We start from the raw sequence: 26,276 nt of genomic DNA on the forward strand, positions 1-26,276 counted from the left end.
TCTATTCCCCAGTTTACAGAGAGGTGACTGAGGCAGAGAGAAATTAAGAAACCTGTTCGAAGTCACAGAGTGAGGAAGGGGGAGATCCAGAATGTGAACTCAAGGAAGCAGACTCAGAACACGAGGTTACAATCCCTTTCCTGCAGATTCTAACACATCCATATATTCTTTATCGTGATGGCAAGTTATTTGTAAATACACATTGTAAGGAACTATTTTTTTTTTTTTTAGATTTTATTTATTTATTTGTCAGAGGGTGGGGAGAGAGAGAGCACAAGCAGGGGGAGCAGCAGGCAGAGGGAGAAGCAGACTCCCTGCTGAGAAGGGAACCCAATGTAGGACTCTATCCCATGACCCTGAGATCATGACCTGAGCTGAAGGAAGATGCTTAACCGACTGAGCCAGCCAGGACCCCCACGTAAGGAACTATCTGGAGATAATTAAAGGAAATAGGTGTGACAAAGAAGAGAGATGTCACAAACCTAGTTTAAGGTATAGCCAAGCTTCCTAAAGAAAGCAGCACCTGTTTCTTTAAGATATAAAATGTAAGTTAGAAGCAGTAAAAACTACTTCGAATTCCATCAATGCTGATAGCTCACTATGTGGTGATGACTTATAACTCCACAAAGTTATTTGATGCTCTGGACTCCTGTGGCATGTTAGGAAGAAATGCTTCTCCTTCCATTTCCTTCCATGTTGAAGGACCTCAGTTAGTGTGACTCCTGACATTTCTCCACCCCTTTAGTCAGCCCCAGGCAGGTAAAGTGACTTATCTTAATGGTATGTTGGGGAGGAATAAACCAGGCATGCTTGACTTGGCTCCATCTTCCTTCTTTCTAGGAGGCACCTGCCTGCAGGAAGCCTGTTTTTGGCACTGCTTCTCCAAGAGCAGGCTCTTCCTCACCATGTGGAGTGGTCTGCCAAGGCCCAATGTCGTCTGTGACTAGGTAGGTAAGTCTGCCTAATTCTGGGGATTGGCTAGCAGGCCCCTTGATTCTTGCATTAGGTTCTCTACCTAAGCCTTTATCAGTAATGCAGCCAATGAAATACCAAACTCTCTGCCACTACTTTATTTCTCCGTTTGTTCAGATCTTGGTTACGGGAAATGGAGTGCTACTTATGAGGCCCTCTTCAGAGACCTCTATCATTATATAGCCGGGTATCGGCTCCATGGAAGAAAAACTCAAACACGAGGAAAACATTAGTGCAGCAAGCTAAAGGTTTACAGTCAGGCAGACATGAGTTTTGGGTTTTAAATCTTGGCATAATCTCTCTACATTGCATTTAACCTGAACTTCATTTCCTGAATTGTAAAACGGAAATAAAACCTCCTTTTTAGGGCTATGTGAGAATAGAGAAAATATATTTAAAAGTGCCTGGTAGCCAATCAGTGAATGTTAACTATTCTTACCACTACTGCTATGATTTCAAGACAGTAGAGGGAATGCTTAAAATTCAGGAACATCGACATGGCTTTTGGTATAAACCTAGTATCAGAGGGAATGCGACAATGAATATATACGGTATTGAACTGAGAGGCTGGTAATTGATTAAGGACACAAAAGTAAGCAATATAGCTAAATATACCTCACTCAAAATAACCATTCATAGTCCTAATTTTATGATCCCCCAAACAGGACAGAACCCAAAAGTAACATTACTCTGAATAAAGTATAGACGAGAAAAACAGGAACAGCATATGGAAACGGAAATATCTGACATGAGTAATCAGATAATGGCTAGGGTGGAACCCAAAACAAGGGAGGGGAGCCAGGGGATTTTTAAAACTGGTATTTTTAAAATGCCACACAATTTCATATCCTCAAAACTTGAGTTATATAACAGCAGTCTGGTTGTAAGAAGAAATACAGTAATGGGAAGAGAAATTAAGAGGTACAATAAGATAATTTTATCACAAATATGAATACAGGTCTTACATTCTAGATCTAACTCTGGCAAAGAGGTGGAACGAATCTGAGAAGCCAAGTAGACTAGCCAGGTAAACTTAATATACCGCTGACCCCCTAAAATAGATGTCATGATAACATAAAGTCTTTCGGTTTTAGTTGGTAACTCTGTTCTGTGGCCCTAATACTTCTTCCATATCACAGCTGGACATAAAATCTGCTGTAAAGGGAGGGAAAAAGAGAAGGGATTCTATAAGGCCAAAAGGCCTCTTCTAAGAAAATTCATGAAAACTCTATTGCTAGAAATACAGCATAATGCAAATATGATCTGCTCCAAGTAATGACTTCTTAGCAAGTATTCTGAGTCACAAAAGACCTAAATTTAAATCTTAGCTTTGGTATGTCTTAGTTATATGACAATTCCCCACCTCCACAGTTTTGTTATATTTTGTTTTTTGAGAGAGCTTGTGTAAGCAGGTGGGGGTGGGCGCAGAGGGAGAGACAGAATCTTCAATCTCACGCCCCTAAGACCATGACCTGACCCTAAGAGTCAGACGCTTATCCGACTGAGCCACCCAGGCGCCCCTTCCTACCTCCATGTTTAAAAAAAAAAAAAATCAGCATTTCACCTTCTTCATCTATAAAATAGGGCCAATACCACTTAGTTTGCAGAGCTGTAAGCCTTAGTGCTAATTTAAGTACCCAGTACAGTACACTGCAAGTAGCAAGTATTCAATGAACATTCTTGATCATTCCCCAAATTCTTCCGTTCCATGTTTCTAAAACTAATTTCATGGATCTAACATCATAATTCCAAGCAGCGATTATACAGTATCTCATTTTTTCACAAGTCCTTTACAATTATTCCAGTTAGCAATGAGCAGAGAAAGTGGCCTTTGTCTTTCCAGCACTTAAAAAGTTTAATGGTCTCCATTTATAAAAATAAAAGCAACTTTTGAGAAAATGTGTACATAAAGCAATTTGTAATTTTCTCCACAAAGAAAAAGACTTACTTTGCATTTGGACCTAAATATTATACGTGGACAAGTGTACTCTTTTAAAGATAAACTATGTTGGAAGAAAATCATAGGAATTTTGAAAGTAGGCTCACTAGAACACTCACCCGACTTTCTCTTTCTTTTTTAGTCATGAGCTCAAGTTCCTCTTTGGCATTACTCAGTTCTTTTTCCAGCCCTGCAACTGTTTCCAAGTCTCCTGAAAATGAACACATAGCACGCGTCTTCATCACTATAACATCATATGACCTCTGGTGCGTGGTTTCTGAGGAATTCAATCCGAATACACAATCTCACAACAACGAAAATATGTGCCAGATTGTTCTTTGCAGCAATATTTGTAATAGCAAAATATACAATCAATCTACATGCCTGTAAAAAGAAGACTGAATAAACTATGGTATATCCATGCGATGAAATACTACATACAACTGTCAAAAAGAATGAGGAAACAACTCTTTATGAACTGATACGGAATAATTTCAAAGATATATTGTTAAGTAAAACAAGTTGGGTACAAAAGAATACATCTAGTGGAGTCTGTCCTATATTAGGAGAGGGGGAAGTAAGACCACACACATACACATCACATTTAGACACAGGATTGCTCCCTGACTTTGCTAAAAGAAACATAGGAAGGATAACCCAGAAATGAAATTGGTTGCCTTCAAGGGAGGGGTGAAAACCAGAGAAAAATACTAGGGAAGTTGATGGGTCTGCTGAACACACTTTATATATTTGAGTTTTGAACCATGTTAATGTTTTATTTTTAATGTATAAAGTTAGTTCAATAATAATGGGGAAGAAAAAGCCTAAAACTGAGTATTAACATAAATAAATGAACCTATATAATAAATAGATAATATAAGCACCCAGAAAATAAAAAAATTAATTGAAATGATTTCTTGAACTCACTGTTCTAACTGTATACCCTCAGTGGGAAATAGTCTAAGGATTAAAAAAAAAATAAAAAATCTTAAACGTTATTTATAAATGACTTACTGTTGATAGTGGTATTCATGTAGCAATTCTAAACTACTTTTGTATATTGTGTGAATAGGTTCATATATTCATGTTAGAGGTAACCAGGTTTCTCAAGGTCAAAAAAAGGCAGATACAAATAGAAAATAAGGGAAAGAAAGAACTTGTGGTGTTAAATTAGAATTAGAGAAATGAGTATCAAGTACACACACACATTACCCCCTCCCTTAGCTCTGTTCACCTAAAAGGGCCTAGAAGCAAATGACATACGTATGGCTATGAACCCATCTCATGCCCAGATTACTAGTACCTACCTAAATGTCATTACCCACTTTAGGGAACCAGAGCTCCTTGAAGGAACGGGCAGTTCCAGGGCTGAGGCAGGGAAAGGGAAAGGTAATCACAGAACATCTTACTGTGCCAGCAAGTGTGGAAGTGCTGAAAAACTGATGGCGACATATTCAAAGGACAGAGGAACAGCTTGAAGGGGTTCCAATTGGCCAGATTGGGGGTAACTTGGGCATCAAATGGAATAATGACAAAAACAGAAATGCAAAAAAAATGATTTTTTTAAAAAAAGAATACATTACAATGTGTAATTACAACACACTGATATAAAAAAATGGAGTGGGGGAGAATAGGGAAAGGGCAGCTCTTTGTGAAAGAACACGTGCTAATAAACAAGGAAGAAATTTTAAAAATAGAAATCACTTTTTTAAACTACCAACCTCACAGCTGCTTCGGGAAAGGCTGAAAGGATGCTAGAACCCCTGGGTGAGTGGCTGTAGGGAGACGGTCAACGTCTCAGGGTGTTGGGCGGCAGGTCACCCACACAAAGGGAGGAATGAGCCTTCACAATGGAGAGGTCTGGCAGATACAACCTTAACTAAGGAAAATACAAACTGCTATCATGTGCTCCTGACGTGGTGCACTGAGAAAGACCTCACCCTTGTAAGTATTTTTGCCAAAAATGTTTAACTTCAATCGAACCATGAAGAAACAATCAGAGCCAGATCGAGGGCCATTCGCTAGGCCCAGAGTTTTCAAAAATGCCAATGTCAAAAAAGACAAAAAAGGCTAGAAAACTTTTCTAGACTAAAAGAGACTAACACGACATGACAACTAAATGGATGCATGGTCCTGGAGGGGGAGACCCAACCATCTGGAAGGTTCCTGCGACACAGGAACTCTGGATATAAACTATACATTAGGTACCAGGACTATTCCAAGGTTAAATTTCCTGAACATGATAATTACACTGTAGTTATGTAGGAAAATGCCATTGCTTTTAGGGAATACATAATGAAGCATTTAGAAATGAAGTGTCATGATATCTAAGTAATTTTTAAATGGCTTAGAAAAAACATTCCATCTGTGCATGTGCATGTGAAGAAATGGTGTAAATGTGGCAAAATGTTAATAGGTGGTGAATCTTAATAAAAGCCTATATGGGTATTCACTGCACAATTTTTGCCACTTTTCTAGAAGTTTGAAATTTGCAAAATAAAAAATTGTGGAAAAGTAATTTTTGAAAAAAGGTAAAGAGGGAGTAAATTAAACAAATCCAGTATTCTTTACTCTTTGACAAAGTTTTCCTATGAAAAAATAACTACTCGCATGACTTACCTATGGAATTCCATAACACCTTATACTATAACACAGACACAAACTTTCTACATTCTTTTTCTTTTTTTTTAAAGTAGCTCCATGTAAAGCCCAGCGTGGAGCCCAACACGGGGCTTGAACTCATGACCCTGAGATCAAGACTGGAGCTGAAATCAACAGTCAGATGCTTAACTGAGCCACCCAGGTGCCCCTTTCATTCTTAATATCATCAAAAAAATCATAAGTTAATTCTCCAAGTCCATAACGTTTCTTATACCATTATAATCACCACTTCATTAACAATGGTGAGCCCCTATTTCTACAACTCACTGGGTAAATCTCTTCCTTGAAGCCACCCTAGATCCCAACCTTTTGCTCTGTGCAAGTCAGAGACTCTAATGCCCAGCACTCATTTAAGTTTTGCTCTGACTCTTCACAGAATTCATTTGTTTTTAGGGAGTTCAAGGCCTACAATCATCTCTTAGATGGCTGTGATCTTGGCAAATAACTTAATGTATACTGCCTCCCCCTCCCAACACTGTAATGCAGGTTATGTCAAGTTACCATAAGTAGCCTCGGCCCGCTTGAAAGATACCCAGGAGAAGGTGTCAGCCCCATGGTCCTGTTGTATAGGTTTGGAAACAATAGCCTCCTGCATTTCTGAACCCCTGCAAAGCTATCTGGAAAGTATAATCAGGAGGCAGTCTCCCTGAGCCAAACTGTGTACCCAGAACAACAGTCTCAATTCAACATAATAAGGGTAGTTCTTTCTAGCATAGACATGTCTTCAGCCTTTCAAGGGGAATCTAAGCTTATTTTTTTTCCAGTAGGAAAAGAGAGCCTTGGCCAAACCTATTAGCAGAATTACAGAAAGAAAGACAGAAGATTCCTTAGTGAAATTAAATTTGATACTTACCTAATGAGGACCTGGGTATACTGGTATCCCCTTTGGCAGTCAACGAAATGCTATCATCTTTGGAGGGTATATGCACCAAACCCTAAAAATTGGAAGAGTCAGGGGATTTAGAAAGGTACAGGAACCATGATCACAATGACAAGGACCCTGGAATGTTCTCACACAATTTGGTATTAAAATGATCAAACTTATGCCTCAAACACAGAAAGAAAAGGCAGTTGGCATGAACATCCACACAGTTCTTACTTGATCAGTCTGCTCTCCCAGGTGGGGGCTGCTGGATGTAACTTCAGTGGGTTGGTTAGAGATGAGTGCTTGGGACCCCATGAAGTCTTTCCCTCCTAAATACTGGCGCAGGGCTTGTAATTCTGAATTTCTTTCCATTAGGGCTTGTACCATCTTCTCTGCAGCGGCCTAGTAAGGAAATCACACATACCATTAGAAAGATACTCTATAAAACAAAATTTGTGTTCTGAAGTCATTCGTTAAAAGTCAACTGTTTATGAAAAGCCAGTGGCCCCCCCACCAAAAATAGTTTCCTTGCTTTCAGTTTACAGGGAAAAACAGCTGAAAAGAGTCTCTCAGAGGAAGAACACTGGAGAAACTGAATATAAACATATCTATTACAGATGAAACAATCCGAAATTGGCCCTGCCAGAACTCTATCAGGCTAAGGTATTAAGATTCTGGTTTGAAGTGGGATAGCAGATGTCCTTTACTCTGGGATACATGTGCCTTTGGCCTGGATTTCTTTACCCAAATATTCATTTGGTTTGCTCCCTTTATATCTTTGCCTACTGATACCTTATCAGATTGGCCTCCTCTGCATCTCCTATCTAAAACAGCTGTCTTTTCTCTACTCCCAGTTCTCCTTGTCCTGCTAAGTTTTTACAATGCACTTACCGTTATCTGATGTATGTTCATTGTCTGTCAACTGGGTGTAAGTTTCCTAAGGGCAGTTTCTATGATATTTCTTCAGGGATAAATCACAAGCACCCAGAACAGTGTCGGGCACATAGTAGGCATTCAATGCATATTTATCGAATGAGTCAATTACACGCAAACATTTTTATCAGACCATACATACAATCAGGAGAATCTGAACCTCAAAACCACCAAACCCAATTTATTTAATTTCAAGTCCCAGTTTTCTAAGACAGACGATATAGCGCAATAAGGAAAAGATCTAGAACATTATTTGTGACCATTACCACATAGAAAGTCTGCATTTAATCTGAAAATCCAGAAACAATAAACTAAGACTAAAATTACTAGGGGGAAAAGATGATGAATCAGGACTATATTAGCCGTATCAGCATCAACTGGGGACAATCACTACTGTTTTAATGAGAAGCTGAGCTCTTGTCATAATTTCTAAGGGAAATAAAAGAATAACCTTACATTTTTAGTAAGTAAAATTTGGGCCCTTTAGGGATTTGGACACAACCATCTTAGAGATAACAGTACATTATTAATTTGCCTGAATAAAAATCTGTAGAAGTTGCTAGGGTAAAAATCGTAATAAATAATACACACGATCTCTTATGTATATTTATATATGATCTATCTGGCTTGGCATTCTTCTTCTAGCAGTGTTGTTTGTAGCAGTGGTCCTCGAAGTGTGGCTCATGAACTGGTAGCATCACCATCACCTGAGACCTTTTAAGAAATGCAAATTCTTGAGTGCTATCTATACCTCCTAATTTCTGTCCCCTAGGAGTAAGCCTGGGAATCTACATTTCTAAAAAGCTATCCAGGGGAATTTCTCCTGCATATAAAATTTAAAAAGCAGATCTAGAAGAATACAACCATTACTCTTTTTCTTGAGTTAAATCAATCTTTTGTAATTTCAGTCATCTGCTAGCTTCTACTCTTTTACTATCAGCAGTGTATAATATTTCTTTCTGGAGGTGAAATAAACTAGCTCCTTCAAGTTACAAAGGGGTTAAAATGAACACTCAAACAAAGACTTTTGTTAGCCTTCTGCCAAAGACTTAAATAATTCACAGTGATTTTGTTAGGTCTACTCTAGAAGCAATTTCTGCAACTCATGGCAGCATGTTTCTAAGGAAATGTATATTCACTTCAGTGGGCCTGAGGACTAGAAGAGACAACCATCCCATAATATAAAGGAAGCATTAGAGAATATTATGGTCAAATAAAAAAAGGCAAATGAGAAGAATCTAGTCCTCCCTGAAACTGGCTGTGGGGATTCTGAGCATCTGGCCTCTGAAATACAGCACATATCTCTAGCCTTGAGTAGAAAGATACCTGGGAATGAAGATAAATTAAGAATGATTTTGACGGGCACCTGGATGGCTCAGTCAGTTAAGCATCTGCCTTCGGCTCAGGTCATGGTCCCAGGGTCCTAGGATCGAGCCCCACATCGGGGGCGGGGGGGGGGTCCCTGCTCAGCAGGGAGTCTGCTTCTCTCTTTCCCTCTGCCCCTCCCCACCGCTCATGTGCTCTCTCTCTCTCTCTCTCTCTCTCTCTCGAAAAAGTAGATAAAAATCTTCAAAAAAAAAAAAAAAAAGAATTGGCTTTTGTAATACCTGTGTACCAGTATTTTAAGATTAATATATTCCATGTTACTATAAGATTATTTATTCTAATTACAGCCTTTGAAAAAAAACACCATCTTTTTTCCTCTTAAGATGATTCAGATTTTATAAGAATTAAGAAAAAATATGTCAAGTGTAAGGTTTCTCATACCTTGGCTAAAAAATAGAAAATACCTCTCAAGTCTTGAGAATTTAGAATCAAAATCAAAACACTCTAGAACCCTGTACTCCCTTCTGTCAAAGTTATCAGATTAAGGAAAGAAAATGTACAGAATGAAGTTAATGAGTACATGTATTGTTTAGGCACCCTTCTCAATGCAGAGGCTCTAAAAATATTGCATGCTCCTGAGGACGGAGGTAAAAGTATAGGCTAGGTAACAGACTGAAGGAAGAAACCCTAACACAACGGACTGTAAAATCACACACACACACACACACACACACACACACACACGCCACAATGTTCAAATGCTCCCTATTCAGACTATAAATGCAGCGACACTCTCTGTGCATCAGTCCTTACTTGGCTCTCCTGCTCCCTGGTGCTCATAGACCGAAGCAGGCCTTGAATCTCTACTTCATGTTCCACTGCTTGTTTGTTTCGATCACTCAGCAGTTCCTGCAGCATCCTTTCCTTTCGCTGTAGACGCTGGCACAGCTCCTCTGCTACCTCACTCTGCCCCGGTCCGAGTTTACAGAGCAACGTGGCACTAAGATCCTAAAACAGAAGGGACACTGTAAGTTCTGGAGGAAAGAATTCCCCCTACTACATATCAAGGAGTTTATAAGAATCTGTTATAGAAGAAGGAGCTATGAGAGTCTGGAGAACAGCTATCATGTTTTATTCACTTTTGTTTCCCCAGATCAAGCGCAGGCCTGGCACACAGAAGACTACATGCTCTGCTTAACCTATGTCCTGAAGTTGCTTCTGTCTACACCATGGTTTCTTTCCGTGGGCTTCTTGTTTTGTCTAAGTTGTGCATTTGTGCTCCTGGTGGGGATCACAAGGAATGTTTCAAATGGAGTTTGGTTTCCTAGATTCTTCAGATGGGAGTGCTCCACAACCCTGATTTGCTGTCTGACCCCAAATTAAATACTCTGTATTCAGGCTAGTAATTTACTCTGAGATGCTTAGGAAAACACGAGTAGGAGACCTTGTACAATATTGTAATTGTTCCTGTTTTCTAGGGGAGCTAAGTGAATGCGTAGAATCAGGCTGTGGAAACTTCCAGGCCCTCTGCTCTCCAGGTAGGCTCTGTCCCCTTCCTGACCTGAGGCACTTACCTGTTGGAGTGTTTTTTTTTAAGATTTTGTCTGAGAAAGAATGAGTGGCAGGTGAGGGAGAAGCAGACTCCCCACTGAGCAGGGAGCCGGATGGGGGCTCAATCAATCATGACCTGAGCCACCCAGGCACCCCTTCCCTGTTGGAGTTCTTGCCTCCGGCACCCAGCACGGGGAAGTTGGGTTTTGGTATGGGAAATACCAGTTACTTAACTTGAATCTGCTTCATTTAACTTTGGTAAAGTAACAAGTTCATCCCTCCATCTTTCCATACAGCTGAAGGGCTAGGGGCCTCTGGCTCTTGATAGCTCTTGATTTTGGCTCAGGTAGTGAGATCGAGGCTCCATGCTGTATGGAGTCCGCCTGGGAGTCTCCCTCTGCCCCTCCCCCTGCTCACGTGCATACTCTAAAATAAATGGATGTTTTTTAAAAATAGAGCTGAAAGGCTCATCCAAAGCATAAATAGAATGTACCTCAAAACAAGTTTGAGCCATGAACAATATACAAGATTTTCACCAAAAAAAAAAAAGAAGAAGAAGAAGAAGGCTACATGCTCAACAAAAGAACACTAACAATACAGAAAAATACTTATAATGGCAACTCACATATTGTTTTCTGAAGTAGGCCCTTTCCCTATTTGCTCGGGGTACATAATAATTAATATTAGATGAAGATAAATGGATACACAATCCATGTATTTATTTTCTCCCCAGTATAACTTGTATAGGGGAAACACAAAATGATAAGCTGAGAAAGAATAATGAGCACTATATTTATGAGTATGGTGATGAAGTTCCTACTTTTCTCCTGAGGGGTTGTAGCTGGTGGTTAAAACTGTGGAACCCCAGTGCCTGGGCGGCTTACTTGCTCTGTCACTTATTAACTATGTTACTCTGCACAAGTTATTTCATTTCAGAAGTCTGTTCCTTGTCTGTCAATGAAGGATAATAACATATACCTCATAGACTTGTCAGGATTCAATGAGTTAGCATTCTTCAAGCAATTATAACAGTGCCTAACAAGCGTGAGCACCATCAGTAATAAAAGTTAGCCATCATATTATAGGTGCATGTTTTAGTTCTCATTAATTTTCACATGACCTATTTGAGAAAGATAATTGTCACCTTGAGTTTAGAGGTGGAGGGAAAAAAGTCCCAGTAAAAGCCAATGACTCGCCCTGGCACAGGATGGAATTTAAGACTTGGGTCACTGGCACCCCAGACCTAAGGAGTCCCAATCCAAGACTGAGATAATGTAATCACTGAACAAATTGCCTTTAATTAACTAAAGCCTTGCCTCCACTTCTTTGTTCCTGTCATGCAGGGATGTCTGTAACTGCTGAATGATACTTTCTTGTTCCTTCTGCCAATGGCTAAATTTGGTTTCCCTTTCTTCTTTCAGCCATTGAAGGTTTTGACAGGTGGCAGTAACTGCTCTACTTCCAGGCCTTTGGCCCTCAGGAGACTCTCCATACTCTACAGTAACAAAGAAAGCAACTGTAAGTCAAAGGACCACCCCACACTCTATAGGATGAACAAGAAACTTGATCCGCCTTCAAATCATCTCATAAAGTATCAATTTTTTGCAAAAGTAGAAAACTTAGTATCTAATCTAACAATGCCATACTACTCTTTTCTTTGGTTTTAGAAACTCTCCTCTAATTTGTTTAGAAAAATAAATATATTATAAATGCAGTATTTTTGAGGAGGCAGGCTATGCTACACAGGAAGTGAAGGACTTCTTTAAGAAGTGGCAGATGGTTAAATATAAAAGCTCTAAAATACATAACCAAATATAGTCCACAGTAAATATTAATAATCAAGTGTTCTGTGACTATACAGGGATATGCATATAATATTAATGAGAAAACAACAGTGTAACAGCTGTACCCTGACAATGCTTCTGTAAAAGTATATAGATATTGACAAAGATTAGAAACAAATCAGAAAGTAGGTCTAGAAATCCATATTCACTATAAAGTCCACAGCAGAAGTACTAGCTCTTCTCACTTCCTCATCTATAATGACGGATAACTACGTTTGCTGTTGTCATATTTTTTTCCTTATAAAGCAAATACCTTGGTTTTCAGAAAATGAGGGAAAGGGCTGATGCTTCAGGCTTAGCATCCAAGTGGGACAAGGGATATCAAGTCATGGCAGACTGTGCTCTTACCTGCATGGTAGCTTCATTAGAGGAGAGAATACCACGCAATCTCTCTAAGTCATGATCTCGCTCTCGCACGGCGAGATGAAGTTGACGCAGTTCTTTTTCTTTCTCTTCCAGAGTGGAGAACTTTTCATCTATAGCCCGCTGCAAGGAAAGCAAGGATCCTAAAGCTCCTTAGGATTCACTATTGTGATCACACTTATTCAATAAAAATAGAAAAGAAGGGAAGACCAACTCCAAAAAGCAGCAAATGAAGTAGACACAAATTTCTAAGCACCTATGTGCAGAGAGTAATCCACAGTGCCGTAAATAAAATTAAGGTGCATACCGCTAGAGCAACGTCTCGGTCCTGTATTCGCTGCCGAAGTTTCTCAAGCAACATTTCCTCTGCTTCAAGGGTTTTGTCCGACTTATCTCGATATTGCAGGAGCTCCCAAAATTCCTAATGAGACCAAAAAATATTTCCCTTTATTCATTTATGCAATATGCACTGAATTCCTCCACTTCTCCAAACAATGTGTTATTCAGGATATAAAACAAAATGTGATCACGCTCAAGGAAAACACAGGTCAGCAGAGATAACAGACATACACACAAATTGTTAACTATTGCACGCGTGTGTATATGTGTGTGTGTGTATACATATGAGTATGCATATACACATTATGCATATATGGGTGTGCAGGTCTGCTAGCTAGCTACTAGGGGAATACAGGATGCACTGTCTAAATCTACCTGAAGGTGTCAGTAAAGAGCTCACAAAAGAGGTTACATTTGCTCAGAGTCTTAAAGGACTGGGAGTTTCCCAAGTGAAGAGCAGGGGGGGGGGGGGGGCAGTATTTCTATCAGAGAGAAAATGTATGCACAATACATGCACACTATGAAAAAACTGTATGCTCATCAGAATGTAAGGGATTCAATGCGACAAGCTTAGGGCAGGAGACCGGTCACAGTCTTCAGTGTTCCATTTTTCCCTCCAACATTCATTTTATCACATAAGTAACTGGAAATTTCTATACAGATGTCTTCACTTACTAGACTTGAGAACAGTGGTCATATCTTTTGTCTTCCCAGCACCCAGCATATTATCGGGTTCACAGAGGTGTTTAGTAACTACTCGCTGAATATTTATTGCTTAAGTCTTTCAGGTCTCAATTTTTATTTCCTACACTTGCTGGTTAGCATTGCGGTTCATGAATTGTACTTTCTACTTATTTTGAATCCTCCTGGTTCCCATCTCTCAATGTTCTACATGTAACGGGTACTCAACACAGATGGACTAATCTGAGATTACATGAACAGAACTTTCAGAGCTCTGTGGGCCCAGTTTCAGTTAAAATCATTACATAGACTCACCTGAAGCAGTTGCTCTTTGTGACTCAGACTGTGGTTTAGGTGCTGAATGTGTTGCTCATGGGTTCTAATCTCATTGTATTTTTCAGTCTCCAGGGTACGAAGCTGTTGGCTCTTACTCTGCAATTCTCCTTGGAGCTGCAGCAAGGCTTTTCGTAATTCCTGAATTAAACAGATTCCCTTTTGCAAACAATCTAAAATTTTCACATCGTTACTAGATAGGGAGGCCTTAAAATTTTCAAGGCATACGGAATAAAATACAAAGTAGCAGAAAAGTGCCATTCTTACAGTTACTCTAGAAACAATATACACGAATCAAATAGGATATGGGAAATTGTGGGAATGGTGAATGGCAAGAAGATGTAAATTTCATATTACATAGTTCAATACTTACTCTCTAGTTTAAAAATCATAGATCTATATAACTACTAAGCAGAACTCTGTTCCACTGTAACCATGGATAAGCTCAAGGATAGAATATTCCTATCATCCTTTTACATCTTAAAAAAAAATGGATAGCATATGCTCTAACCTAATAAGATAAAGGAACCACTTAAGAATTGTTTTATTTTTTTAAAAAAGATGTGGCTAATTGTGCATGCCATTCCTTTGCCCTTGGTGGTTGTTCCCCACTATTCTGTCTTGCTAACCTTTACCCACCCTTCAAGAATAACCCCAGATAGCTCCTCCTTCATGAAGCTTTCCCTGCTTCCCTTCCTCAGCCCCTCCTGTATATTCCTACAGGACCCAAATATACCTCATTTCGGTATTTACACTAAAATTCTGTTTATGTGACTGTCTCATACTCACTACAAATAATAGGAAAGAGCTTGTGATATTGACTCTTGTATTTCCAGAACACAGCCCAGTCTCTCGCACATGGTATGAGGGCAATAAATGTCAAACAGAATTACTTAGATTAAGCAAGTGACTCAAGGATTCAACACAAACTGTCCTGATAAAAAGTTATTATCAGGGCAAAGTCAGCATCTCTGACAACAGAACGACTGCTGATTTACCTGGTTATGTCTCCAAGATGCCTCTTTCTGCTGTTCTCTTTCTTGGGCTGCAGCCTCTACAAACTGCACACATCGTTTGGCATCAGCCAGCTGGCGTTCTTTTTGACACACTGCCCTCTGGAGTTTCCGTATTTCAAGCTGGCTGTAGAACAAAGCACTCTGAAGATCAAGCAGAGCCACCTGTTGCTGAGCTGGGGCAGTACCCTCTGAGTTCTGGAAAAAGAGTAAAAATCATAATCACAAGGAGGACAAGCGCCGAGCAGCTGAGAAGACCAACAAAATCAGAACTGTGACCGAAAAGGGCACTTCCTCAACAGAGTCTCGCCTCCTGCCCTATGTCACCCTCACATACATGAAGTTGTCCCAGCTGGCTTTGGTGCAGCATTTCTCGAAGCTTTGCAACTGTGTCATCTTGACCTTCAATCACCTGGTACAACTCCTCGGTCTGAAATGAGACAGGGAGTACCGAACACATTAGTAAACTGAAAATAAATTCCATGATCTCATCTGTACAGATTTTAGAAATACCAATTTATATTACACTACAGTTTCTCTAGACTAACATCTGCCTCTTCCAGTGTTAAGGCCCCCTTGTCATTCCAGGGTGCCCAGGTTCCTGGCATTAGCATGGGCACCTCCTAGGGAGGGGGCATTATTCTGGCCACCACCACACCATGAAGTCAGGTGACAAGTACAGTTGGACGCCCCCTCCCCGCCCCCCAATCTTTTCTAATTTCAACAGTGCGGTCAAAGTAAACCACTACCTCAAGGCTTAATGAAGGCAAAGGCAGATCAGATTCCTAGGGCACTCCATCCATGACCCTATAATTGCCCAATAGTAGTCTGTTCGGAGAGTACTTGTTTTGCTTTGTGTTATAACAGATCTCATTATTTTTTTTAAAGATTTTATTTACTTATTTATTTATTTGACAGAGACAGAGAGAGAGAGAGAGCACAAGCAGGGGAGCAGCAAAGGGAGAGGGAGAAGCATACTCCCCGCTGAGCAAGGAGCCCAATGCGGGGCTCCATCCCAGGATCTTGGGATCCTGACCTGAGCTGAGGGCAGACTTAACCGACTGAGCCACCCAGGCACTCCAACAGCTCTTATTAAATCCCACATGCCATCTATCATAACTTTCTATCTTGTTTTATACAATTTCCCATAGTTACAAATACAGCAGGGATAAGAAAAGATGAAGTACAGGGAGCAATCTTACCTTGAAACGCTCTGTTCATTTTTGGGAAATTTGTCACACCACGTCTCAGTGAAAAATTGATCCTTGGCATGGCCTTAGCCGATGACAATTCCCTTAACTCAAATCGCCAGGAACACACCTCCCATGAAACAAGTTGGGGCTTTTATTCCTTGCAGCCAGAAAGAATACCCCCAATGGTATCAGGAAGAGAGTGTTAGAAAGAACCTATTGTAGATAGGAAATGCCCTTCACAGTGTCCTTCATGATACAAGGGTAAGGGAACATCATGTGAACGTGTCAAACAGATTTTTACTGTGGTTCTTTGATTTTCTTTTTTTTTACACCCAACATCACCAAATCATTCATTTGGAATCAGAACTCAAAGAACACGTGACAGTTCAGAAATGCATGTTTATTCTGATCCAGTTGTACAATGAATCTAGCTCAAATTACCAAATAAATGTTACATTACTTCTTCAGGACTGGGGCTTTTCGATGACTTCAAATTTAGGATCTTCAGATTTGAAGTCCGGGCATGTATTCATGTCTGCTCCACCATACATTTGCTTAAACTTGAAGAGCTCCCTCTCTAGGTCTTGCTGCTGCTCTGGGCCAGTATCAGCGTGTCCTCCAGAAGCTTCGTTCTGTAGTCTCTAACCGTGTCCACAAAGAGTTTCTGTACAGGATCAAGCTCCTTATCAGATGCCACTGCTGGAACACCAGTGTTGCTCCTCAAATGCACTGAGCCTGTAGACCGAATGAGAGAAGAGAACCTGAAGAGCCTCTGAAAAATCAGGGAGATTGTCTTCCTTGCACTCAGTCCGCAGAGGCCAGAGCTTCCGCTGCTCCCACAATTCTGCTTCCGGCCCTGGCTCAGCCCTCACCCGCCTTCCCAGGATCTCAAGGCGTTACCGATTTTTTTTCTTTATAGAGATAAGCCTACATGTTTCTAAAGATTAAAAACCCAGGAGAGTAGAGATAACATCTGAAGTAGTTCTCTACTCATCATATTAACAAATTAGAAAACCGGTGGTTTAAAGCAACGAAGAGCATTTGTTACCTCACAGTCCTATGGCTCAGGAGTCTGGAATGACGAGGCGGGGTTCTCTGCTCACAGAATTGGTCAGTATGTCATCCCCACACGAAACGGTCTGATAGTGACCTTGTTGTGGTTCTCTCTCCCAGGAGGGGCTGCCCTCACCATCTCACTCCTCTGGGATCCTCTTCCCTGACCCTGATTTGTGTCTGTCATGATGCTTTCAGTTTACCCAGGTGGCTTAGGAGGAAGGCTAGAACTGTGGAGCCCAGAACTGATCTCTGCTGTCTCTTCTCCAGGGGGAGAATAAATGACAGAGGTCTTCATAAAGAAATGACTCCCATGAGGGCCGACATCCCCCAGTAATTGGAGTCGAGGAGGAAATGCCCTAAAAACCCAAGTCATGGAAGCAGGACCCACATCAGGTAGGAACCCTTCCTGGAAATGTCCCCTTTCTCCGTTGAAAGCCACCTTGGATGAGGCACTTGGTCTGCTCAAAGCGGAGTCAGTCTTGTGAGCACTGGGGCGTCAGATTCTCCATCTTAGGCTCTTTGTTTGAAATAGGCTTTTTTTCATACATGAGAATCTCCTTGGAGTTTTTCTCTGAAATGCAGCTTCTTTGCCTTATTCCCAGGGGATTCTAACAAGCACCACAGTGACTCTGATGTAGGTGTCCTTTAGCTCTGCAGCAGGTGCCCAGGGACTGGAGCCCTGTCTGCTACATGATGTCCCAGTTCACATCTAACTTTCCAGTGGCTCATGCTGGCTTTCCTAATTTATAGTATACATTTTCTATCATACAGCGAGATACATATGCTCAAAGAGATAATTAAATGATCCAGTAAAGCGTATGTGACCTGTGGTGAAGCTGCTATCGGACTCTTGGACAGCTTCTCTGAAGGCTGTGCTTTTATTGCTTCAGCACAGACCCGGGATAGGGTTGGAATGGAAATATGGTTGGGACTGGAGATCAGTAAAAGTTCGTCATTCCTGATAACTGTTATTTATCCACTTGACAAGTATTTACTGAATGTTTCACCTGGCAGTCCGTCATGGAGGCACTGGGGACATGGCTGAGCAAGGAAGACTGATGCCACCTCTCAGGAAAATGAATGTTGGCACAGGAGTCAGATATCTGATCGATAATCACGTAAGTGCATTTTACTTGTGATCATGATGAGTGTTACGTAATACACTTGTGTGCTGTGATCCTGGTCTATTAGCCAGTGATTTAAAAGTGAATAAAAGGAAGAGAACTATATCGCTGTGAGAAAAGATTTGTCCCCAAATAGGCCTTCTGGTGTTTTTAACAGTGGAAATGCTTACATTTAATCCGAGGTCTCCTGAAAATTACTTATGCATTTTTAAGGGGAACTTTTAATTTCAGTGTCCCCTGAAATTCTGTTGTGGGTTTCTGGAGGGTGCGTTAGGTGCCTCGACAGGGAAGCTTGCAGCCAAGGCCATTGTGGGGGCTCTGCTGCCATCAAGTGATGAAGGAGTTTGGGGCAATGTCTTAATCTCCCGGGGCCTCAGTTTTCTCATCTGTAAGATAAGGTTGTTATTCAAATTCTCCAAAGTCACCTCCTGCTCAGATTCTGTGAGTGCATGAGGGACTGAGGTGCCTGTTAAACAGCCCTGGGGACTGCAGCTGAGACCTGACTTGGTCTCTTCTCTGCGTGTCTCCTGCAGGAGCCTGAGCTGAGCCCACACTGAAAACAGAGAATGGAGGGAGCCGATGGAAGACAGAAAAGCAGCATGTTTGGAGGATGAGAATAACCCAAAGATGGGCAAGGCAATGGTGGAGCAGGTGGTTGGCGCAGGAGGTAAGAAGAAGGACAACTTGAGTTCAGAGAAATCAGGGGAGACCACGGAATGCATACAGCAGCTTCCGACTCTGCAAGGAGGTGCCTGAGCTGAGGAACGAGGACTAAGAGAGTAACTTAAGCCACAGTGAACCTGCACACCTTCCGAGGAGCCCCACAGGATGGAGCGGGCTTGGTTTGAACTGCTGGGAAGCACCAATTCCAAGAGGAGGAGGATGTGACCATGAGGCTCTGCCCCAGACGCCTAGCCTCGACCTTGGAGCTGCCCTCACGGTCGATGTCCTCCACGTAAGTGTGGGCTTAGAGGGATCAATGATGTTTGGATAAGGGTTGTAAATGTCCATTCTCACTGCAGATAGTTCTGCCCTAAGGTCAGGGAGGCCCAGGGTAGGGGACCATTGCATCTGAAGCCACATGATATTAATAATATTCTTAATAATGCTGCCTGGGGGTCATGAATGGAAAGGGTCAAGGATCTACTCAGAAAGTGAAGGTTTAGGGAATATAATGTTTGAATGGAGTCAAGTGTAGTGTAGTGGGAGAAAAGTTATTGCATTTAACAGCACCTGATGACTTCCGGGGAAACAAAGCTGACGCTAATCATGGCTCTAGATGCCAAATAACAAAGCAAACCACTTTCTTGCATTGGTCGTAGAGAAACAGGAAGCCCTTAATGCACATAACATGCTGGAAAGTTGCTCTGCCAGGAGGGTCAAGCAATAAAACAGATGACCTGGCCGCTGGCAGAAGAAAGGGCTGGGCTGAGTTTGTGACAGTATCCCTTAGGTGGTGGAGAAAAAGGGTTGGGGCTTTTGAAGTTACAGGTGAGCTGGCTCATAGTAACATTACACCATCTTGAGAAAACATATCTAGCAAAATTTTGGATTCGATGGACACTAAAAATTTAGTCCACGGTCTGCAATAATTCTTTTTTTTAATGCAATGATTATTTTAATTTTTATACTTTGTTATTTGATTACTGTCGAAGTTGAATATTTTCTCATAAGTTAATTATCTTAAATACTTTTTATGTGACAGTCTAAGATTTGAAGTACGTAATTGACACGGTATACTTCGGTTCCTTAGGGCAATGAGAAAACCATAGTAGCCTTGTGTATTGGTTGGTTATTGATTTATAAAACTGTACTAGTTTTCAACATGAAATTATGGGGATACTGACTAGTCCAGAAGCCTTGTTAACTATATACTATAAAGGAAGTTGAACACAAACATGCTAAAGTGAAAATGCATACAATGTTCCTCCCAAATTAAAAACTCCCAAATACAAATATGCTTTAAATGCAAAGAGTCAAGGTCTACTGTTGGAAGCTGTTCACTGGTACTGAAGAAGGTCATCAATTCACTCTACTTCTTTGTATCTAGTTAATTTTCTCCTCTGGGAAACAAACTGAGGGCTTCAGAGGAGAAGGGGTGGGGGAATGAGATAGGCTGGTGATGGGTATGAAGGAGGGCATGTATTGCATAGTGCACTGGGTGTTATACGCAAGTAATGAATCATGGAACTTTACATCAAAAACTAGGGATGTACTGTATGGTGACTAACATAATATAATAAAAAAATTATTAAAAAAGAAGAAAATACGGTAGGAATAGAGACTGGATTAGCTAGGTAAGGATAAGTACAAGTTACCTCTTGGTGTATCCAGAATTGTTGACAGTTCTCTCTGGGCATATTAGATGATGGTACAGAATGGTGAAACAAACTTCAAATTCTGCCTGTTACTTGGGCGTAGATTTCTGATGTTTCCCATAAGGACAGATTGATTTCAGGAGAGCCTCAATTGAGAATGTCTGGGGAAGGCACCTAAAACAATCAGATTAAAATAATATGTGAGTAGGTTGAAGTTGAGCACTGCAATCGTTCTTTCACAGATTATCCACTATTGGCTTGAGCCAGAAATGACTTTTCCATTCTTAGAAAACCAAAGGGCACGTGGGTGGCTCATTCAGTTAAGCGTCTGACTCTTGGTTTCAGCTCGGGTCATGATCTCATGGTAGTGAGGTCAAGACCCGAGTTGGGCTCCACGCTCAGCCCAGGGTCTGCCTCAGATTCTTGCTCCCTCTCGGAGTCTGCCCCTCTGTTCTCCCAGCTCGCACTACTCATTCTAAAATAAATAGAATCTTTTAAAAATTAATGATGCTCACAAATAATGAGATTTAAACACATCCTACAATGACTTTGATGAATAACAAGTCAAGCAGCTTTTTGTTTTTTTTTTAACAGAGAGCAGAACTGTAATTCAGGATGTCAGTGGAAGAGGCGAGTAACGTCCTATCCTCTCAAAATCCAAAAGTAAACAGGTAAAAGAAGGAATGTATAGAACTATATGTGATGTACACAATGATTGGTTGGTTATAAATAAATTGAAATAAATCTGTGTTTATATTGACTCTTGAGCCCTGTCAAATAGGCAGAGCATTGGGAAACAAAAACTGGACCGAAAGTCATTTGCGTACTTACACTTTGGAAAACCATTAGACAAATATCAATCAAACACATATAAAGCTGTTTGTGTGCCACATTTTAGGCCATCAAGGGTGAACTTTAGGAGAGACACCTAATACTGAATGGATGCTTTGGTTTTTTTGAGACATGTCACCTGAGCCACTGGGAATTTGAACTTGTGAGTCACAGAGGTGAGCAAGCTTTGCCTGATAGGATGTTAAGTTCAAAGCCTAAAGAGGTAACTTAAATATGCTACACACACCACTCACAACTTAAACCAAAGATCTTTCTCTCTTCCTTGGGGGAATGAAGCTGACGCAAAGGACTACAGCTTCTGTTGCAGAATCAGGACCTGATGCTTACAGACTCATGGGAGTGGACACCTACTTCAGATTTGAAGTAGGAGCCATTGTCTCCAATGGTAACTCAGTCACACAACTGAGTCACACACAGCCCTCAGTCTGCCACTATTAATTGTTTTAATGCTGTTGGTGTCATTTTATAATAGATCACATCAGAAAGAAGACGAATCAGATTTGGGCACTATTCATGGTATTTGATGGATATATCATTGCATACCGTCCCAAGGCTTCTGGTAGTACATAATGCTGGCAGTAGATTATTCAAGACTAAGTAAAATAATAAGAGAAAACATTGCCCTTAAATTTCGCAACTGTGGTATCGCATCTAAACACAAGATAGATTAGCAGCCTTACCAACTGAGTGGTTACTCTTAAGGAAAGTTTATTAATGAACATACAAAGCATTTCACATGCATTGGTCCACAAGACTCTTTGTAGAGCTATTTACCATTTCTTTGGGCTGCTGAGAAAACTCCAAGTGAATGGAATAAGATTCTTGTCACCTGGCAAATACCTAAGTCTCCAAAGATATGGTCACTGGCAGATCTAGCTTGACTCTGAAAAGCATTTGTTTGTATCAAGATAAAACATCTACATATAGACTGGTGATGGGTAGTAAGGAGGGTAGGTATTGCATGGTGCACTGGGTGTTATACGCAACTAATGAATCGTCGAACTTTACATCGGAAACCGGGGATGTACTGTATGGTGACTACATAATATAATAAAAAAACATTAAAAAAATCTACATATAAAACTCAGGTGTGTTTTATGTGATCGCAATGCCTAACTGAAATGTGAAAAGTGATACCACTGATAATAGCATGAAGCCTGAAATACTGAGGGATAGATCTGAGTGAAAGTCACAAAATATTTCACAGAGAAATGAATGAAGCCATAGAAAATGAAGAGAAATTCTTATTCATAGGTCCCAAGCTTCAATACTGTTCAAACATCAATTTCCCCCATCTGATATATATACATTCAATTGAATCACTCTCAAAATCTCAGCCTGTATCCTTGGTAGAAAGTGACCAGTTGATTTTAAAATTCATAGAAAACTGTAAATGACCTAGTGTGGCCAAAACACATGTGAAACAAAGAACCAAGTTTGAGGGCTAGCTGTACCTAATTTGAAGAACTATTCTGAAGTTATAGTAATCGAAACAGATTGGTATTGGCATTTGACAGGTAAGCAGATCAATAAAATGGATTACGGATTCCAAAAAGAAACTAATACCTATACGGAGAAGAGGTTTTTGATAAATGTGAGAAGCAAAGCATTGTAAGAAGTATAATCTTTTGGAGGTCCTGGTGGCTCAGTTGGTAAAGTGTCCAACTCTTGATTTTGGCTCAGGTCATGATCTCAGGGTCCTGGGATCTAGCCCTGCATCAGGCTCCATGTTCAGCAGGGGGTCAGCTTGGGATTCTCTCTCTCTCTCCCTCTGCCCCTCCCTCCCCAAAATAAATAAATAAATCTTTTAAAAATGTATAATCTTTCAGTAAGTGGTCAATTGTAATCTTTTCAGCACATGAATATGGATATGACCTATGCATATGCATGTGAAAATCAATACATAAAATTGGATCCATAACTCACACCATGCAGAAATTAGCCTAAAACAGAGTATGGGCCTAAATAGAAACCTTAAAATGTTAAGACTTTTCGAAGAAAACGTAGTAGAAAAGTCTTTAGGAGCACCTGGGTGACACAGTTGGTGGCTCATCTGACTCATGATTTTGACTCAGGTCCTGAGCTCATGGGTGGTGGGATCAGGCCCAGCGTTGGCTATGCACTCAGTGGGGAGTCTGCTTCAATTTCTTTCCCTCTTTCCCTCCCCCTACTTGCTCTCTCTCTGTCACTTTCTCGCAAATTAAATAAATAAATCTATAATTTTAAAAAGATTTTGTTTATTTGAGAAAGACAGAACACAAGCAGAGAGGCAGGCAGAGGGAGAGGGAGAAGCAGACTTTCTGCTGAGCAGGAAGCCCGACAGGGGGCTCAATCCCAGGACCCTGGGATCATGACCTCAGCTAAAGGCAGATGAGTAACCAACCGAGCCACCCAGGCACCCCAATAAATAAATCTTTAAAAAAGTGTTTAGAACCTAAAGTTGGACAATGATTTCTTTCTTTTTGTTTTTTGTTTTTTTATGATTTTATTTATTTATTTGACAGAGTGAGAGAGCACAAGCAGGGTAGCAGCAGAGGGAGAGGGAGAAGCAGGCTCTCCACTGGGCAAAGAGCCCGATGTGGGGCTAGATCCCAGGACCCTGGCATCACAACACTTAACTGACTATGCCACCCAGGTGCCCCTGGATAATGGTTTCTTAGATATGATACCAAAATTGTGATCAATGAAAGAACAATTTTGGACTTCATCAAAATTGAAAATTTCTGCTCTTCAAAAGACATTGGTGAGAGAATGCAAAGTCAAGGGGAAAAAATAGAAGGAGAATATATTTATAAATTACATATCTGGTGAAGATCTCCTAATAGAACCGTTGAAAGAACTATCAAAAGTTAAGAAGAAGACGAACAATCCAATTGAAAAATGGGTAAAAGAAAAGTGCCTGGGTGGCTCAGTTGGTGAAGCAGCTGCCTTTGGCTCAGGTCATGATCTCAGGGTCCTGGGATCTAGCCCCTACCCCCTCTGTCAGTCTCCCCACTGAGCAGAGAATGTGCTTCTCCCTCCCCCTCTGCCCTCCCCACCCCACCTCCACACCCCCCCACTCTTGCTCTCTATTTCAAATAAATAAATAAAACCTTTAAAAAAATATAATAAAACGATAACATGGGTAAAAGATTTGTGAACAGCTCAGCAAAGCATATATACGGAAGGCATATAAGGACATGACAAGATCTACATCATTACTTTAGGAAAATGCAAATTGAAACCACTATCTGCCAATTAAAATGGCAAAAATGAAAAGAATCTCCATTCCAAGTATTGGCAAGGATGTGTAGGAGCTAGAATTCTCGTACACTGCTGATGGGCATGTTAAATTTTACAACTACTCTAGAAAATAGTTTGGAAATTCTGTTTTGTTTATAAGATTGATTGATTTGAGACAGAGGGAGAGAAAGTGAGTGGGGGAGCAGTAGAGGGAGAAGGAGAGGGACAGAATATCAAGCAGACTCCCTGCTGAGCATGGAGACCTACTTGGGGCTGGATCTCACCACCAATGAGATCATGACCTGAGCCGGAATCAATGTCAGACACTTAACCGACATAAATATATCAAAGTGAAAGAACAGCGATTCAAAAATATACCCACATATGCACAGCTATTTGATTTTGTATACGTGTGTGTGTATATGTTAATATTGTTTACTGGGGAAGTGGAAGACTTTTCTGTTAAAGGCAATAGAGCAAAAGATGATTTGTTTTTTAAAAAGTAAATATTAACAAACACTTCCCACTACATATTGAAATTAATTGGAGATATGAAAGCAAGAATTCCAAAGCCTATAAAAGAAAAATAGGAAGTATTTTCATAATATTGGCATAGACAAATATTTCTAAAACAGGACATGATAGCACTCACCATAAAAAATTCAATTAAATTGTTGTTCATGAAACCTAAGGCTTCTGTATACTGTAAGACATTCTTCAAAAATGAAAAGGCCATCTATAGACCAGAAATGATTATTTTCAATACATATATCTGACAAAACACTCATCCAAAATATATCAAGAACTCTAAGAAATCACAAAGAAAATGAGAAACAACCTAGTATATTAATGAGCAGAAATATTTTAAAAACCCCATCCCAAAAGAAAACATCCAAATGATAATAAGCATATGAAAACCCAATGGGGTATCTGCTAGATTGGTTGCCTTTTTTTTTTTTAAGTGGACCCCAACACAGGGCTCCAATTCATGACCCTGAGATCAAGACCTAAGCTGTGGTCTAGAGTTGGATGGTTTCCCCCGAAATGGTTTCTAATGCTGCCACCTCTCTTCACTAGATATGTGGCCTTGGGAAGCTTTGTACTATTTCTCAGATTTCTTTTTTTTTTCTCATCAGGAAAAGGATAACATCTAAGTAATAAGACAATTCATAGGATTCAGTATAATCACCTGGTAGGGTGCAAGAACTGTACTTTTGCTAAGAATGTATTTGACCTTGAATTATCCTTTACACATTTTTAAAAGCGCAGACGGACAATTGGTGAACAATAGACAAGTTGTTCTAAAATAAATATCCTTTCACCTTTACTATTTAAAAAAATTTTCTTATTATGTTGTGTTAGCCACCATACAGTACATCCTTAGTTTTTGATGTAGTGATCCATGATTCATTGTTTTTGTGTGTGTGTTTTTTTGTTTTGTTTTTGTTTTGTTTTTTTTTAAGATTTTATTTATTTATTTGACAGAGAGAGAGGCTCCGAGAGAGGGAACACAGGCAGGGGAAGAGGGAGAGGAAGAAGCAGGCTCCCAGCGGAGGAGGAGCCTGATGTGGGGCTCAATCCCAGGACTCTGAGATCACGCCCTGAGCCAAAGGCAGATGCTTAACGACTGAGCCCCCCAGGCGCCATCCCATGATTCATTGTTTGCGCATAACACCCCGTGCCCCATGCAA

At 40.5% G+C, this 26,276-nt stretch overlaps 2 protein-coding genes and 1 pseudogene across 2 annotated transcripts in view; 1 reads left to right on the plus strand and 2 right to left on the minus strand.

The window, feature by feature from the left end:
- The window catches only part of LOC125281757 (myomegalin-like), a 155,084-nt gene that overhangs the window by 74,218 nt on the left and 54,590 nt on the right, over positions 1 to 26,276 (minus strand). Inside the window, 12 exon segments of the mRNA XM_057310761.1 lie at positions 3,031 to 3,122; positions 6,426 to 6,507; positions 6,672 to 6,839; positions 9,510 to 9,704; positions 11,564 to 11,694; positions 11,697 to 11,742; positions 12,440 to 12,577; positions 12,762 to 12,875; positions 13,790 to 13,948; positions 14,806 to 15,018; positions 15,158 to 15,250; positions 20,512 to 20,685. Coding sequence (XP_057166744.1) covers positions 3,031 to 3,122; positions 6,426 to 6,507; positions 6,672 to 6,839; positions 9,510 to 9,704; positions 11,564 to 11,694; positions 11,697 to 11,742; positions 12,440 to 12,577; positions 12,762 to 12,875; positions 13,790 to 13,948; positions 14,806 to 15,018; positions 15,158 to 15,250; positions 20,512 to 20,553 — 1,473 coding nt within the window. The 5' untranslated portion in view covers positions 20,554 to 20,685.
- On the minus strand, positions 16,396 to 18,212 carry LOC125282163 (ATP synthase-coupling factor 6, mitochondrial-like; annotated as a pseudogene).
- Positions 18,988 to 26,276, plus strand: part of LOC125281759 (neuroblastoma breakpoint family member 6-like) — a 36,630-nt gene continuing 29,341 nt past the window's right edge. The window contains exons 1-2 of the mRNA XM_057310742.1: positions 18,988 to 19,148; positions 21,106 to 21,182. The gene's annotated coding sequence lies outside the window, so the exon portion shown is untranslated. The remainder of the gene's footprint in view (positions 19,149 to 21,105; positions 21,183 to 26,276) is intronic.

Source organism: Ursus arctos, unplaced genomic scaffold (genome assembly GCF_023065955.2).
Source record: "Ursus arctos isolate Adak ecotype North America unplaced genomic scaffold, UrsArc2.0 scaffold_12, whole genome shotgun sequence".
NCBI lineage: Eukaryota > Metazoa > Chordata > Mammalia > Carnivora > Ursidae > Ursus > Ursus arctos.